The 15,181-nt window shown below is 50.5% G+C and overlaps 1 protein-coding gene across 3 annotated transcripts in view; it reads right to left on the bottom strand.

Moving 5' to 3' along the window:
* MCEE (methylmalonyl-CoA epimerase) overlaps positions 1-15,181 on the bottom strand; it is a 41,663-nt gene that overhangs the window by 13,582 nt on the left and 12,900 nt on the right. Inside the window, exons 2-3 of one of the 3 annotated variants that reach the window (XM_039912035.1) lie at positions 11,350-11,693; positions 6,899-7,014 (exon numbers count right to left, since the gene is read on the bottom strand). In XM_039912035.1, the coding sequence (XP_039767969.1) occupies positions 6,925-7,014; positions 11,350-11,693 (434 nt within the window). In that variant the 3' untranslated portion in view covers positions 6,899-6,924. Of the gene's footprint in view, positions 1-6,898; positions 7,015-9,995; positions 10,217-11,349; positions 11,694-15,181 lie in introns of those variants that run through there. The other 2 variants (XM_029066138.2, XM_029066137.1) reach the window with 2 other exon arrangements.

Here is a 15,181-nt window from a genome sequence, read left to right as displayed (position 1 = left end):
GTGTCCACCAACTCTCCCATACTGAACTCTCCCAAGTGATACCACAGTGCTCTACCCAGAGTAAGCACTACATAAATACGATTAATCGAAATGTATTTTACAACAAAATATTAAGAGAGTGGAGCTTTGTGGACAGAGTAATTAGCTTGGAGCCCGAGGCTGCTTTACTGATTCCATTAACTTATTAGCTCCTCTCTGAAATGAATACTCACTTTCACTGTCTGCCTCAGAGGCATATTAACGGGCTTAATTATTATTTGAGAATGGCTTTGGACTCCTCGTATGAAGCAATATACGATATTAAATTTCTTCACCCAACAACTGACCAAGCAGCGTGACCCAGTGGAAAGAGGCAGAGGGCCTGAGTTCTAATCCCGGCTCCACCACTTGCTTGCTGTGTGTGCAAGTCACTTCCACGCCTCTGTGTCTCAGTTACCTCTCCCGTAAGACGGGAATAAAGACTGTGAGTCTCCTATAGGACTTGGACTGTGTACAATCTGATTATCTTGTATCTACTCCAGCGCTTAGTACAGTGCCTGGCACGTGATAGGCACTTATTATTAACAAAAACCAAAAAAAAAAAAACCCCAAAAAACAAACACTCCTGACCGATGCACAGCAAAAGAGCTGAAGATCAAAACTAACGTATTCATGCAGAACTCTGGCAATCTTGTCATATTTTGTAGCTTTCGGATCTACACGACAAGCTTCTGATCCCCGCGGATGGACGGGAGGAACGGCTAGATTAATAAAAATAAGTTTTTGAAAATCTTTAATTGCATTTCCTGCCAACGACAGGTCACCATGGCAACCAAAAAATGGGAGCGTTCTTTCTGAGCCCTCCATATATTTCGGAGTGCCGCTTATTAATCTGAATCGACTAATTGCTTTCGAGACTGCTGCACTAGGAACTCTAAGGGTTGGAACCAGAAATTTTAATGCTAAGTGACGAATCAATCTTTAGCATGATTAAAACATTCCATTTATGATATAAAAAAAGATAATTAAAAAAAATGAACTCGAAGAATCGCTTCGTCTCTTGAATGAAGGATATTCTAATGAGTTCTTCAAAGAGGGCCTTTGGACTACTGTTAAAACGAATGCCACAACAGAGATCGTTTAATGCCTTTAAGGCCTACACCGGATATTCAGAACTCATAACTGGACTCTCATAGTGGAAGACCAAAGTGATGGAATGGGTTTCTAATTAATAGGACTTACTGCCCTAAATTTGATCCTGACCTGTAGATTCAGAAAGGAGGAAAGTGGAGCGGGGTAGAGGGAGACAAGAGAATGCCATTTGGGGGCACCTAGACCAGGAGGAGGAGGAGGATGAAGAAGAAGAAGAATAGCATTTGTATAGCGCTTATTCTCCGGGTCGGGCACCGTACTGAGCGCTGGGGTAGATGCGAGATAATCAAGTCCCCCGTGGGGCTCGCGATCTGAATGAGCGGTCTGGGAGAACGGGTACTGAATCCCCGCTTTGCAGATGAGGGAACGGAGACCCAGTGAAGTGACTTGCCCAAGGTGACGCAGTCAGGATGAGAGCCAGGATTAGAACCCGGGTCCTCCGACTCCCGGGCCCACGCTTGATCTACTAGGCCACACTGCTTCCGAATGAGGAGCCGGGCTCATTAGGGCTTTAGGGAAGTGATGGTGGGTTGCAGCCGACCGATCGATCGATCAATCAATCAGTTGTATTTCTATAAGGCCTTGGGAGAGTACAGCATAACTGCTGGTAGACATGTTCCCTGACCTCTACAGTCTAGGAAATTAGCAGATGAACACAAATAATTAAACATTAGGGAAGGATCTTTCTTCACACACCTACGCACTGGGATACGTACCTTTGAAACCCTTGATGTTCACCTTAGCAACCCTGCGCTTAGGTATACACCCATAGTTTAATGTCTTCCTACCCCTCTACGCTGTAATGATGATAACAACAATAATAATTATGGTATCTGTTAAGCACTTACTATGTGCCAAGAACTGGACTGAGTGTTGGGGCGGATACCAGTCAATCAAGTTGGACAGAGTCCCTGGCCCATGTGGGGCTCCCAGTCTCAATCCCCGTTTTGCAGATGAGGTAACTGAGGCCCAGAGAAGTGAAGTGACTTGCCCAAGGTCGCACAGCAGACCTTCTGACTCTCGGGCCCGTGCTCTATCCACGACGCCATGCTGCTTCTTCTGTAAGCTTTTCAGAGGCAGGGAATGTCTACCAATTCTGTTTTATTGTACCCTCCCAAGCACTTAGTACAGAGCTCTGCACACAGTAAGTGCTCAATAAATACCACTGGTTGACTGACACGGTTTGCTACATCCATGAACGATAATAATAATAATTCTGGTATTTAAGTGCGTCCTATGTGCCAAGCACCGTACTAAACTCTGTGGTGGATCCAAGCAAATCGGGTTGGACACAGTCCCCGTCCCACATGGGGCTCACAGTCTCAAACCCCATTTTACAGATGAGGTAACTGAGGCACAGAGAAGCAAAGGGACCTGCCCAGGGTCACAGAGCAGACGAGTGGCAGAGCCAGGAATAGAACATAAGACCTTCTGACTCTTTGGCCTGTGCTCCACCCAATATGCAGGGCTGCTTCTCTAATTCAAATCAGTGAGTTAAATAATGATAATGATAACGAGGATATTTGTTAAGCGCTTACTATGCGCAAGCGCCGTTCTAAACCTGGGGGGGATACAAGGTGATCAGGTTGACCCACGTGGGGCTCACGGTCTTAATCCCCATTTTACAGCTGAGGGAACTGAGGCCCAGAGAAGTGAAGTGACTTGCCCCAAGTCACACAGCTGACAAGCGGTGGATCGGGGATTAGAACCCACGACCTCTGACTCCCAAGCCCGGGCTCTTTCCGCTGCTTAAACCCAATTAGTTCCCAGCTCCCTAAAGCACAGCATCTCCCCATCATTCCCTACCACTTATTTATATCCACACTGAGCTCTTTTATACATGCTATTTGTACGTTCACTTATTTATTTCATTATCTTATTTGATTAGGTTTTATGCCTCTCTCCTCCCATTAGATCGTCAGCTCCCTGTGGGCAGGGAAAACGCTGCTTCCCTTTCGTGCTTTCATTCAATCGTATTTTCTGAGCGGCTTACTGTTTGCAGAGCTCTGTACTAAGCGCTCAGGAAGAGTACAAACGACAGCAGACAGACACGTTCCCTGCCCACAGCGAGCTTACGGTCTTAGTTATAATATTGGTGTTTGTTAAGCGCTTACTACGTGCAGAGCACCGTTCTAAGCGCTGGGGTAGATACAGGGGCATCAGGTTGTCCCACTTGAGGCTCACAGCCCTCATCCCCATTTTACAGATGAGGTAATTGAGGCCCAGAGAAGTGAAGTGCCTCGCCCACAGTCACACAGCTGACGAGCGGCAGAGCCGGGATTCCAACCCATGACCTCCGACTCCCAAGCCCGGGTACGGTGCACTGCCTTCAGTGACCACTGAAGTGACCTACAGAGAAGCAGCGGGGCTCAGTGGAAAGAGCACGGGCTTTGGAGTCAAAGGTCACGGGTTCGAGTCCCTTCACTTCTCTGTGCCTCAGGTTCCTCATCTGGAAAATGGGGATGAAGACTGTGAGCCCCACGTGGGACGACCCGATTCCCCTGTGTCTACCCCAGCGCTTAGAACAGTGCTCGGCACATAGTAAGCGCTTAACGAATACCAACATTATTATTCACTCAATGATTACTTGATGACGGGACTTGGTAAGAGCTCCCTACGTGCCAAACGCTGTTCTAAGCACCGGGGTGGATACAAGTTAACCGGCTCGGACGGAGTCCCTGGCTCACACGGGGTTCACGGTCTAAGTAGGAAGGGGTAGGATTTAGTTCCCATTTTACAGAAGTAACTGAAGCCCACAGAAGTTAAGTGACTTGTCCAAGGTGACACGGCGAGCACCGGCAGAGCTGAGAACCCAGGTCCTCTTTCCACTAGGCCATGGTGCTTCGTAGAGCTCGCCTCCTCCGAGACGCCTTCCCAGACTGAGCTTCCCCTTTTCCCTCTGCTCCCTCTCTGCTCCCCCTTCACCTCCCCTCAGCTAAGCCCCCTTTCCCTCTGCTCCTCCCCCTCTCCCTCAGCACCGTGCTCATCTGGATATAGAGAAGCAGCGGGGCTCCATGGAAAGGGCCCGGGCTTGGGAGTCGGAGGTCATGGGTTCGACTCCCGGCTCGGCCACCTGTCAGCTGTGTGACCGGGGGCGAGTCGCTTCACTTCTCTGGGCCTCGGTTCCCTCATCTGTCAAATGGGGATTAACTGTGAGCCTCACGTGGGACGACCCGATTCCCCTGCATCTTCCCCCGGCGCTTAGAACGGTGCTCTGCACAGAGTAGGCGCTTAACAAATACCAACATTATTATTGTATATATTTTTATTACCCTATTTATTTTGTTAATGTGTCCATCCCCTTGCTTCTATTTCTCCCGATGACGTTGTCCTGTTTCTGTCCGCCCGTCTCCCCCGATTAGCCTTTAAGCCCGTCAATGGGCAGCGAATGTCTCTACCTGTCGCCGACTTGTCCATTCCAAGCGATCAGTACAGTGCTCTACACCTAGTAAGCGCTCAATCAATACTACTGAATAAACGAATGATCGAATTAGATCTCCTAGATTGTTTGAATTGGTTTCTTTTAGTACCTCAGTGACCTTCAGAGCAGCTTCCAGAAGTCCTAAGGATCCCCTTCTGCTGGGAGCTAGGGACTTTTTTGCTCATTATTTAAAACTGACAACAGCGAGGCTCTAACCAGGGCAAAACTGATTTCCCAGATGGCTGTGGAAATCCCAGCGGGCTGATGCGCAGGTGGGCGAGGACCTCTTCAAACCCCGCCACCTCAGCTGTCAGGTCTTCACGCTCCGGATTTATCGCACCGTAAATTTTTCACGCCGCTCTGGCTTCACTTTTACCCGTTTGGGAAGAGAGGAAAACTGCGGGCAGCTGGAGGAGAAGTAGGTGTGTCTTTGGCTGAATCACAGCCTCGGTCTCGTAATGATGCTATTTACTGATTCTCACCGGGGAGAGATACGAGGTGATCGGATCAGACACGGTCCCTGTTCCACATAGGGCTCACAGTCGAAGAGCCGATCTATCGAACTGATCGATCGTTGAGGAAACGGACACAGAGAGAAATTTAGGTTGAGTGCCCTTCAGACGATAATGAATAATAACGATTACGGTATTTGTTAAGCGCTTACTATGTGCCAAGCGCTGTCCTAAGCGCTGCGGTAGGTAGAAGGTCATCAAGTTGTCCCACGTGGGACTCACAGGCTTAATCCCCATTTTACAGATAAGGTAACTGAGGCCCAGAGAAGTGAAGTGACTTAGAGCCCAGGGCCTCTGACTCCCAAGCCTGTGCTCTTGCCACTGGGCCCAGGGACTGTCACACAGCAGGAGAGTGGTAAAGCCTGGTCAAGAAGCAGTGTGGCCTAGTGGACTGAGCACAGGCCTGGGAGTCAGAAGGACCTGGGTTCTAACCTTGGCTCCGCCGCTTATCCGCTGCGTGACCTCAGGCAAGGCACTTACCGTCTCTGTGACTCGGTGGCCTCATCCGAAAAATGGCGATTCAGACTGTGAGCCCCATGTGGGACAGGGATTGGGTCCAACCTGATTAGCTTGTACCTACCCCAGGGCTTAGTACGGTGTCTGGCACAGAGTAAGTGCTGAACAAATGCCATTATAACAATAAGCACTTAACAAATACCATTGAAAAAGCACAACAGAAATGGATTTCTTGACTCATTCATTCATTCAACAGTATCTATTGAGCGCTCACTATGTGCAGAGCGCTGTACTAAGCGCTCGGAATGGACAATTCGGCAACAGGGAGAGACATTCCCTGCCCATTGACGGGCTTACGGTCTAATCGGGGGAGACGGACGGACGAGAACAATACCAATAAGCCCCATGCTTTTTTCCACTAAGCCAGGCCGCCTCTCATTTGTTTCACTTTAGAAATAGTACTGATTTAGAGAGATTAGAGCAATTTCACTCTCATACACATAGACTTCCCTAGCTGACAGGAGTTACGATCGTTTTGGGGTACAATTATTTACTTCGAAATCTGCTTTGGAAAAGGAACGGCAGCAATTATAAATGGACAATTCGTATCTCCAAATGCGAGCGAAATAAATGTAAATCGTTATCAGCTATATCAGGGCGGACTTTTCTTTGTGGTGCTAAAGCGGGGGGGGGGGGGGGCCCGTGGAAAGAGGAAGAGGCCTGGGAGTCCAGGACCCGGCTTCTAATTCCAGCTCGGCCAATTCCCGCTACGTGTGACCTTAGGGAAGTCGCCGCGTCTAGTCCGTAGGCTCGCTGTGGGCGGGGGACGCGTCGGCCAGCTCCGTTGTACCGTACTCTCCCAAGCGTTTAATTCGGTGTTCTGCGCATAGTGAGTGCTCGGTGAATACCACTGATGATGATGAAGTCGCTTAGCTTCTCTGAGCCTTAGCCACCTCATCTGCAGAGAAGCAGCGTGACCTGGTTGATAGAGCCCGGGCCCGGGCCTCAGAGGGACCTGGGGTCTAATCCCGGCTCCGCCACTTGTCTGCTGGGTGACTCCGGGCAAGCTGCTTAAATTCTCTGTGCCTCAGCGACTCCGTCTCTAAAATGGGGATTCACACTGTGAGCCCCAGGTGGGGCAGGGACCGTGTCCGACCTCATCACCTTGTATCTACCCCAGGGCTCAGAACAGTGCCCGGCACTAAGTGCTCAACTAACACCATAAAAAAGAGCCGTTCTCCCTCGGTCTCAGACTGCGAAGCCCATGAGGGGAAGGGACTGTGTCCAGTCTGTCACCGTTCCACCCGCTACGGGGCTCGGTACTGAGTAAGCACCTAACCAAATACGATTATTATTATTTAGGGGGAAAGGGGCAAACCTTGTGTCGTCTCCCAAAAAGCAGTTCTAGGACAATGCTGAAGAGTAGCCATTTCTCCAACCGGTTAGGCTATTTCTGCCACCCGCAGTTGGTTTGCTCCACTGTATTCCAGCCATCTGCAATGATATTGACTGAGCGCTCACGGTGTGCTTGGAAGAGGACTATACAAAAGAGTAGCAGATAGGTTCCCTGACCACATCGAGCTTACAGTCTAGAATAATAGTAAGTATTACGGTATTTAAGTGCTTACTACGTGCCAGCCACTGTACTAAGCAAATCGGGCCGGACACAGTCCGTCCCTTGGGTGAGTACTGTATTGTGCTCTATTATAGAGCTGGTGAGCACGATCCCCGCCCAAAGGCAGGGAACGGTTGTCTAATCCGGATTGTAAACTCCCCTTTGGACTGCTTGCCCCTCTCCAGACCGTAAACTCAACGTGGGCAGGGATCGTGCTCGCCAACTCTATAATATAGTACAATATAGTACTCACCCGAGGGCTTAGAACAGTGCTCTGCACCAAGTCCACATTAAATACCGCTGATTTTTTTTTTTTTTGGCCAAATCTCACGCAAAAATAACGGACTCGATTTAGAGTGTCTCCCATTCGGAAAGCTTTAGGGATTTCTGTGTCAAGAAGAGAAAGAAAAGTTGGATGGCAATGAGAGGACTAAGCCCCATGAGAATATAGGAACATACAACACATAACCCTGAGAGAAGCAGCGTGGCTCGGTGGAAAGAGCCCGGGTTTGGGAGTCAGAGGTCATGGGTTCGACTTCCGGCTCTGCCGCTTGTCAGCTGTGTGACTGTGGGCGAGTCACTTTACTTCTCTGTGCCTCGGTTCCCTCATCTGTAAAATGGGGATTAACCGTGAGCCTCACGTGGGACAACCTGATTACCCTGTATCTATCCCAGCGCTTAGAACAGTGCTCTGCACATAGTAAGCACCTAACAAATACCAACATTATTAACCCGGCTAGACTACTGTGTCAGCCTTCTCTCTGACCTCCCTTCCTCCTCTCTCGCCCCGCTCCGGTCTATTCTTCACTCCGCTGCCCGGCTCATCTTCCCGCAGAAACGATCTGGGCATGTCACTCCCCTTCTTAAACAACTCCAGTGGTTGCCCATCGACCTCCGCTCCAAACAAAAACTCCTCACTCTAGGCTTCGAGGCTCTCCGTCACCTCGCCCCTTCCTACCTCTCCGCCCTTCTCTCTTTCTACCGCCCACCCCGCACGCTCCGCTCCTCCGCCGCCCACCTCCTCGCCGTCCCTCGGTCTCGCCCGTCCCGCCGTCGACCCCCGGGTCGCGTCCTCCCGCGGTCCCGGAACGCCCTCCCTCCTCACCTCCGCCAAACCGATTCTCTTTCCCTCTTCAAAACCTTACTTAAAAATCACCTCCTCCAAGAGGCCTTCCCAGACTGAGCTCCTCTTCCCCCTCTACTCCCTCTGCCATCCCCCCTTTACCTCTCCGCAGCTAAAGCCTCATTTTCCCCTTTTCCCTCCGCTCCTCCACCTCTCCCTTCCCACCCCCACAGCACCGTACTCGTCCGCTCGACTGTATATATTTTCGTTACCCTATTTATTTTGTTAATGAATTGTACATCGCCTCGATTCTATTTAGTCGCCATCGGTTTTTACGAGATGTTCTTCCCCTCGACGCTGTTTAGTGCCATCGTTCTCGTCTGTCCGTCTCCCCCGATTAGACCGTGAGCCCGTCAAACGGCAGGGACCGTCTCTATCTGTTGCCGACTTGTTCATCCCAAGCGCTTAGTACAGTGCTCTGCACATAGTAAGCGCTCAATAAATACTATTGAATGAATGAACCCTGATTGATGGACTGACTTTGAGCTTTGCTTCTTAGGTTGTTTTTGTGTTTCTATTATTTTCAACTTTGCCTTCGCGCCTCTTGCAAAGACATCTCCTCTTCCCTATTTTTAGGGTTCAAATCCCTAGGGTTCCAAGGACCCTGTCTAATTCTCACCTGGGTTCTTTTTCCCGAGCACTTTCCGAGTGAAAACCCGAAAAACTGAGGGAACACGCCATTAACCAAGACATGTATACAAGGGGAGAAAAGGACTTCAAAACTGAAATGGAAAAAAAACACCACTCCAAAACACGAATGAGGTAACGATATTCTTCAAAGGTTCTCTAAACCTAGAGAAAAGGCTCTCTGCTGAAAATATCTTTTGCTAAAAAAATTTCAGGTTTAAATCTGGAAAACCTGAAATGGAAAAACAAAACATGAATGAGGTTGACGATATTCTCCAAAGGTTTTCTAAAGGTAGAGAAATGGCTCTCTCCTGAGAATATCTTTTGTTAAAGAAATTTCAGGTTTAAATCTGGAAAAACTGAAATGGGAAAAAAACATGAATGAGGTTGACGATATTCTTCAGAGGCTTTCTAAAGGTAGAGAAAAGGCTCTCTATGGAGAATATCTTGTGCTAAAGAAATTTCAAGTTTAAATCTGGAACCACCACCAGCAGTAACTTAGAAGATCTTAAATCACCGAAGGGGGCAGAGAGAGGTGATTTCTAAATCATAGGCTTCCTCCTTGAACCGCGTTAGAGACTCTAATCAATCGATCGATCATATTTATTGAGTGCCTACTGTGTGTCAAGCACTGTCCTAAGCCCTTGGTAGAGTACAGTATAACAGAGTTAACGGTCATGTGCCCTGCCCACAGGGAGCTCACGTTTGTAAAAAAGATCGGTCAGAATTGATCAAACACATCCAATAACCTCTTCTTAAAAGGATGAGTCCTCTTACACCAGGATCCCTTGTGATAACACTCTTCCTTCCGCACTTTTCAGATAGTATATCTTATAGGACTTTCTCACTTTTTTCTTTTTTTTATGATATTTGATTTATTTGATTTTTTTATAATATTTGCCAGGCACTATATTAAGCTTTGGGGCAGATAAAAGCCAAACGGGTTTGACACAGTCCGTGTCCTACTTAGGCTCACAGTCTTGATCCCCATTGTACAGATGAGGTAACTGAGGCCCAGAGAAGTGAAGTGACTTGCCCCACATCGCACAGGAGACAAGCGGTGGAGCCGGCATTAGAACCCAGGTCCTCTGACTCCCAGGCCCGTGCTCTTTCCCCTAGGCCACACTGCCTCCCGCTTTAATATAACATTGTTTGAAACCCAGCCAAAGCTTACCTCGGTTCAAACCTCACTCTGGCTCTTCCTCTCCCCACCAGAGCTTGAAATATTAACTTACGTAGGGAGATGCGAAGCCCACTTCTACCAGTATTTGCTCCTTCTTGGCAACATACAACGTCAGATCTCTATTACGTTGGCCCCGGGGATCTTTTTGCTAACGGGATGCGAACGATAACATTTCGAAAATTAAATATTTACATGCGCTTGCATAAAATTGAATTAAGTCTGATCGTCGGCACGTATTGACTTCGCTACTGGAGAATATAATTGTATTTATTTTGTTTTCAAATGCTCCATTAATACATATTATTTGGTCAAGTTCTGGGATCGTGGGGATGTATTCACGAGAATTGCACAATTTCCCAGCAGAAACGGCACACGGCTTAGCCTTCTTTAGCCTCACGTTCTATTTCTATGCAATTAATCCATCAATCGGTCCACGGTATTTATTGAGTGCTTACTTTGTGCAGATCACTATACTAAGCACTTGAGAAAGTACAATACCGTGAACTCGGCAGATAAGACCCCTGCCCAAAGAGATCTTTATGTCTACGGGGGAGACAGACAATAAATTTTACTGACAGGGGAAAAGGTAGAATATGAGATGGGTACTTAAGCGCTGTGGAGCTGGGGTGAGTGTCAAAGTGCTAAAGGGGTACACGGGGTAAAATAAATAAACTACGGCATTTGGTAGGTGCTTACTATGTGCCAGGCACCGTTCTAAGCGTTGTGGGGGGGGCCACAAGCGGAGCGGGCTGGACACGGTCCCTGTCCCACGCTGGGCTCACAATCTCAATCCCCATTTTACAGGTGCGGTAACCGAGGCACAGAGAAGTGACTTGCCCACGGTCACTCAGCGGACAGGTAGCAGAGCCGGGATTAGAACCCATGACCTTCTGATTCCCAGGCCCGTGCTCTATCCCTAAGCCAGGCTGCGTGGAGGGTGTGTAGGGTAGGTGAGCGCCTAATCTGGGAAGGCCTCTTGGAGGAGATGCAATCCTATCAGGGTGGACACAGTCCGTGTCCCCCATGGGGGTCGCGGACTTACTCCCCATTTTCCAGATGAGGTAACTGAGGCACAGAGAAGCAGGACGACTTGCCCAGATTCACAGAGCAGACAAGTGGCGGAGCCGGGATTAGGACCCACGTCCTTCCGACGCCCGGGCCCGTGCTCTACCCGCCAGGCGCCGCCGCTTTTCTCTCACAGTTAAACTAAGAGCCCTAACCGGCGGTCGTCCGTATCGGGACAGACGGTTCCGAGAAAGGAGAGTTTCGAGCGATCCGTACCTCGATGCAGATGTGGTGCATTCCTCCAACCTTATTTTTCTGCAGAAAGCCCGCAATTGGACTGTCCTCTCCTAGGGGATGCAGTAGTTCCAGCTTGGTGTTTCCCAGCTCCACGAAGACAACGGAGACACCGTGTTCGGGGAGCGGGGCCGCTTCGCCGACCCGGGCCCCTAACGTATCCCCGTAAAACGACCTGGCCCGCTCCAAATCGGGGACCGCGACGGCGACGTGATTGAGTCGGCCCAAGGTCCACAGAGCTCCCGGCACATTCGGGGTCGAAGGCCGCGACCCCGCCGACCCCGCCGAAGCTCTTGCTCCCGGAGTTCGCCCTTTGCGGAAGAACCCTGAAAGACGGAATGGCGTCGGTGTCAGTTTCTGTCAGGCGACACGGATCCTTTCTCTTACGGTATCTGTTAGAGCCTAACTGCGTGTCGGTCACTGCTCTAAGCGCCGGGGCAGCTGCAAGTTAATTAAATCGGACGCGGTCCCTGTCCCGCAAGGGGCTCGAGGTCTAGGTACGAGGGCACTGAATCCCCGTTTTCCCGTCGAGGGAACCGAGGCTCAGAGAAGTGAAGTGACTTGCCCGGGGTCACCCGGCGGGCAAGTGGCGGAGCTGGGATTAGAATCCAGATCCTCTGACTCCCAGGCCTGGGCTCTTTCCACGAGACCACCCTGTTTCTTTTCATTCGATCATATTCACCGAGCACTTAGTGGGCAGAGCACTGTACTAAACGCTTGAGAGAGTACAATATAACAACAGACACAATCCCTGCCCTCAACGAGCTGACCTATTTCTTGGGTTAATGCGTTTAGGAGTGATCCTTTTTACGATTTTGCGGACGTAAGGCCGCGCTGCTGGCATTTCTAGGTCTATAAAACGGAATAGGGTCACTGGGTCTCAGTGTCTGCCCCAAAGTAGAAAACGCATACTTCGGGAGGGAGCTAACAGGGTTTCCTGTTGCTTATTCTGTCTTGTTGCCCCTGGCCACCAGCCCTGCCCCTCAGAGAGCTGTTGCCCCCGCCCGGATAGACTCCTCCTGTGGCTCAGTGGCAAGAGCCCGGGCTTAGGAGTCAGGGGTCATGGGTTCTAATCCCGGCCCCGCCACCTGTCAGCTGCGTGACTTTGGGCAAGTCACTCAACTTCTCGGTGCCTCAGGTACCTCATCTGGAAAATGGGGATGTGTGAGCCTCACGTGGGACCACCCGATCACCCTGTATCCACCCCAACGCCCAGAACAGCGCTCGGCACACAGTAAGCGCTTAACAAACACCGACATCGTCATTATTATTATTACGTTACCCACGCGGCCGAGAGCTCTTTATCCTTCGGCCCCTTCCGAACTTCGGGGAAGCAGAGGTAAATCCACCCGTTTTGAAACGGACGGGATTGATTCGGACGGGGCGAATAAAGGATTCGGGGCATGACTGCTCGACTCTGTCCTCTACAAATAATTCTGCTTGGAATGGAACAGGCTTAATTTTAGGCTTCGCTCGCTTCCTAAACAAAAGGTGAATTAATCATACGCACTGATGGATAGAGTTTAAAATACAACAGCATGTACTTATTTTAATATTCCCCAGACCTCCCCCCCCCAACGGTTAGGGCAACGGGAATGCTTTAGAGAAGCGGCGTGGCTCGGTGGAAAGAGCACGGGCTTGGGAGTCAGAGGTCATGGGTTCGAATTCCGGCTCTGCCACTTGTCAGCCGTGTGACTGTGGGCGAGTCACTTCACTTCTCTGCGCCTCAGTGACCTCATCTGTAAAATGGGGGGTGAAGACCGTGAGCCTCACGTGGGACGGCCCGATGACCCGGTATCTACCCCAGCGCTTAGAACGGTGCTCGGCACATAGTGAGCGCTTAACAAATACCAACATTATTATTATTATGAATGAGGACGCATCGACGACTGGATACAGGAGAAAGCCTTACTCTCGGAGTTGCCCCCGGCAAGTAATAATGTTGGTATTCGTTGAGCGCTTACTACGTGCAGGGCACTGCTCTCCGGCTGAGGGTGACTGGCTGGGAAGACGAGGGCATGGAAAGATTGGATGTCACGGAGAAGCAGCTTGGCGGACAGAGCATGGGTTCTAACCCCGGCTCCTCCACGCGTCCGCTGCGTGACCTTGGGCAAGCCACTTGCCTTCTCTGAGCCTCGGTTACCTCATCTGGACTACGAGCGTGAGCCCCGTGTGAGACGGGGGCTGTGTCCAACCTGATTAACTTCTGTCTGCCCCGGGGTTTACAACAGTGCTTGGCGCACAGTAAGCGCTTAACAAGTACCGTGATTATTCTTAGGGTAGCGTGTGCATCCCTCCGCTGCTCCCTCTAGCCGCAGCCCCTTCTGCCGGAGAGCGGGGTTACGGAAACAGCTCACCGCCTCCGAGAGGCCTTCCCAGACTGAGCTTCCCCCCTTTTTCCCTCCGCTCCCTCCACCCCCCCCTTCACCTCTCGGCAGCTAAACCCTCTTCTCCCCCCTTTCCCTCTGCTCCTCCCCCTCTCCCGTCCCCTCCCCTCGGCACCGTACTCGTCCCCTCGGCTGCACGTATCTTCATCCCCCTATTTATTTTGTTCATGAGCTGTACATCGCCTCGATCCTATTGATTTGCCATTGTTTTAATGAGATGTTCATCCCCTCGATTCTATTTGTCGCCACCGTCCTCGTCCGTCCGTCTCCCCCGATGAGACCGTGAGCCCGTCAGAGGGCGGGGACCGTCTCTGTTACCCATGTGTCCATTCCAAGCGCTTGGTCCGGTGCTCCGCACAGAGTAAGCGCTCGCCAAATACTACTGAGTGGATGAATGAAAATGAAACAATAACACCGAGGAGTTCGGGAAAAGGACTGAAACAGCAGCCCTCCCCCTTCGTGTCCATCAACTAATCGATCGTATTTATTCAGTGCTCACTCTGTGCAGAGTAAGGACTTGGGAGACTGAATAATAATAACGTTGGTATTCGTTAAGCGCTTACTATGTGCCGAGCACTGTTCTAAGCGCTGGGGTAGACACAGGGGAATCAGGTCGTCCCACGTGGGGCTCACAGCCTTAATCCCCATTTTAATAATAATAATAATAATGTTGGTATTTGTTAAGCGCTTACTATGTGCAGAGCACTGTTCTAAGCGCTGGGGTGGACACGGGGGAGTCAGGTTGTCCCACGTGGGGCTCACAGTCTTCATCCCCATTTGACAGATGAGGGAACTGAGGCGCAGAGAAGTGAAGTGACTCGCCCACAGTCACACAGCCGACGAGTGGCAGAGCGGGGATTCGAACTCATGAGCCCTGACTCCGAAGCCCGTGCTCTTTCCACTGAGCCAGGCAATACAATAATAATAAAGGTGGTATTTTTTAAGCGCTGAGCGTGTGCAAAGCACCGTTCTAAGCGCTGGGGGAGACGAGGTGATCGGGGGGGATACGATGCAACCGATTAGCGGCCTCGTTCCCTGCCCCTAATGAGCTTAAAGCCTTCTCGAAGGCACAGCTCCTCCAAGAAGCCTTCCCAGACTGAGCCCTCACTCCTCCTTCTCTCGCTCCCTTCTGCGTCGCCCTTGCGCTTCGCCTCGCTCCCTTTATTCACCCCTCCCTCGGCCCTGTAGCACTTTATGTCCAGATCCGTAATTCATTTATTTCTCTCGATGTTTACCTCCCCCTCTAGACTATAAACTCCCGGGCGGGGAACACGTCTACCGACTCTGTTCTACTGTTCTCTCCCAAGAGAAGCGACGTGGCCTAGTGGAGAGAGCACGGGCCTGGAGGTCAGAGGACGTGGGTTCTAATCCCGGCTCTGCCACGCGTCGGCTGTGTGACCTCGGGCGAGTCACTTGACTGGGCCTCA

Source organism: Ornithorhynchus anatinus, chromosome 5, assembly GCF_004115215.2.
Source record: "Ornithorhynchus anatinus isolate Pmale09 chromosome 5, mOrnAna1.pri.v4, whole genome shotgun sequence".
Lineage (NCBI taxonomy): Eukaryota > Metazoa > Chordata > Mammalia > Monotremata > Ornithorhynchidae > Ornithorhynchus > Ornithorhynchus anatinus.
Note: the sequence above shows the minus strand (reverse complement) of the source record. Positions and strands in the feature narration are given on the sequence as shown.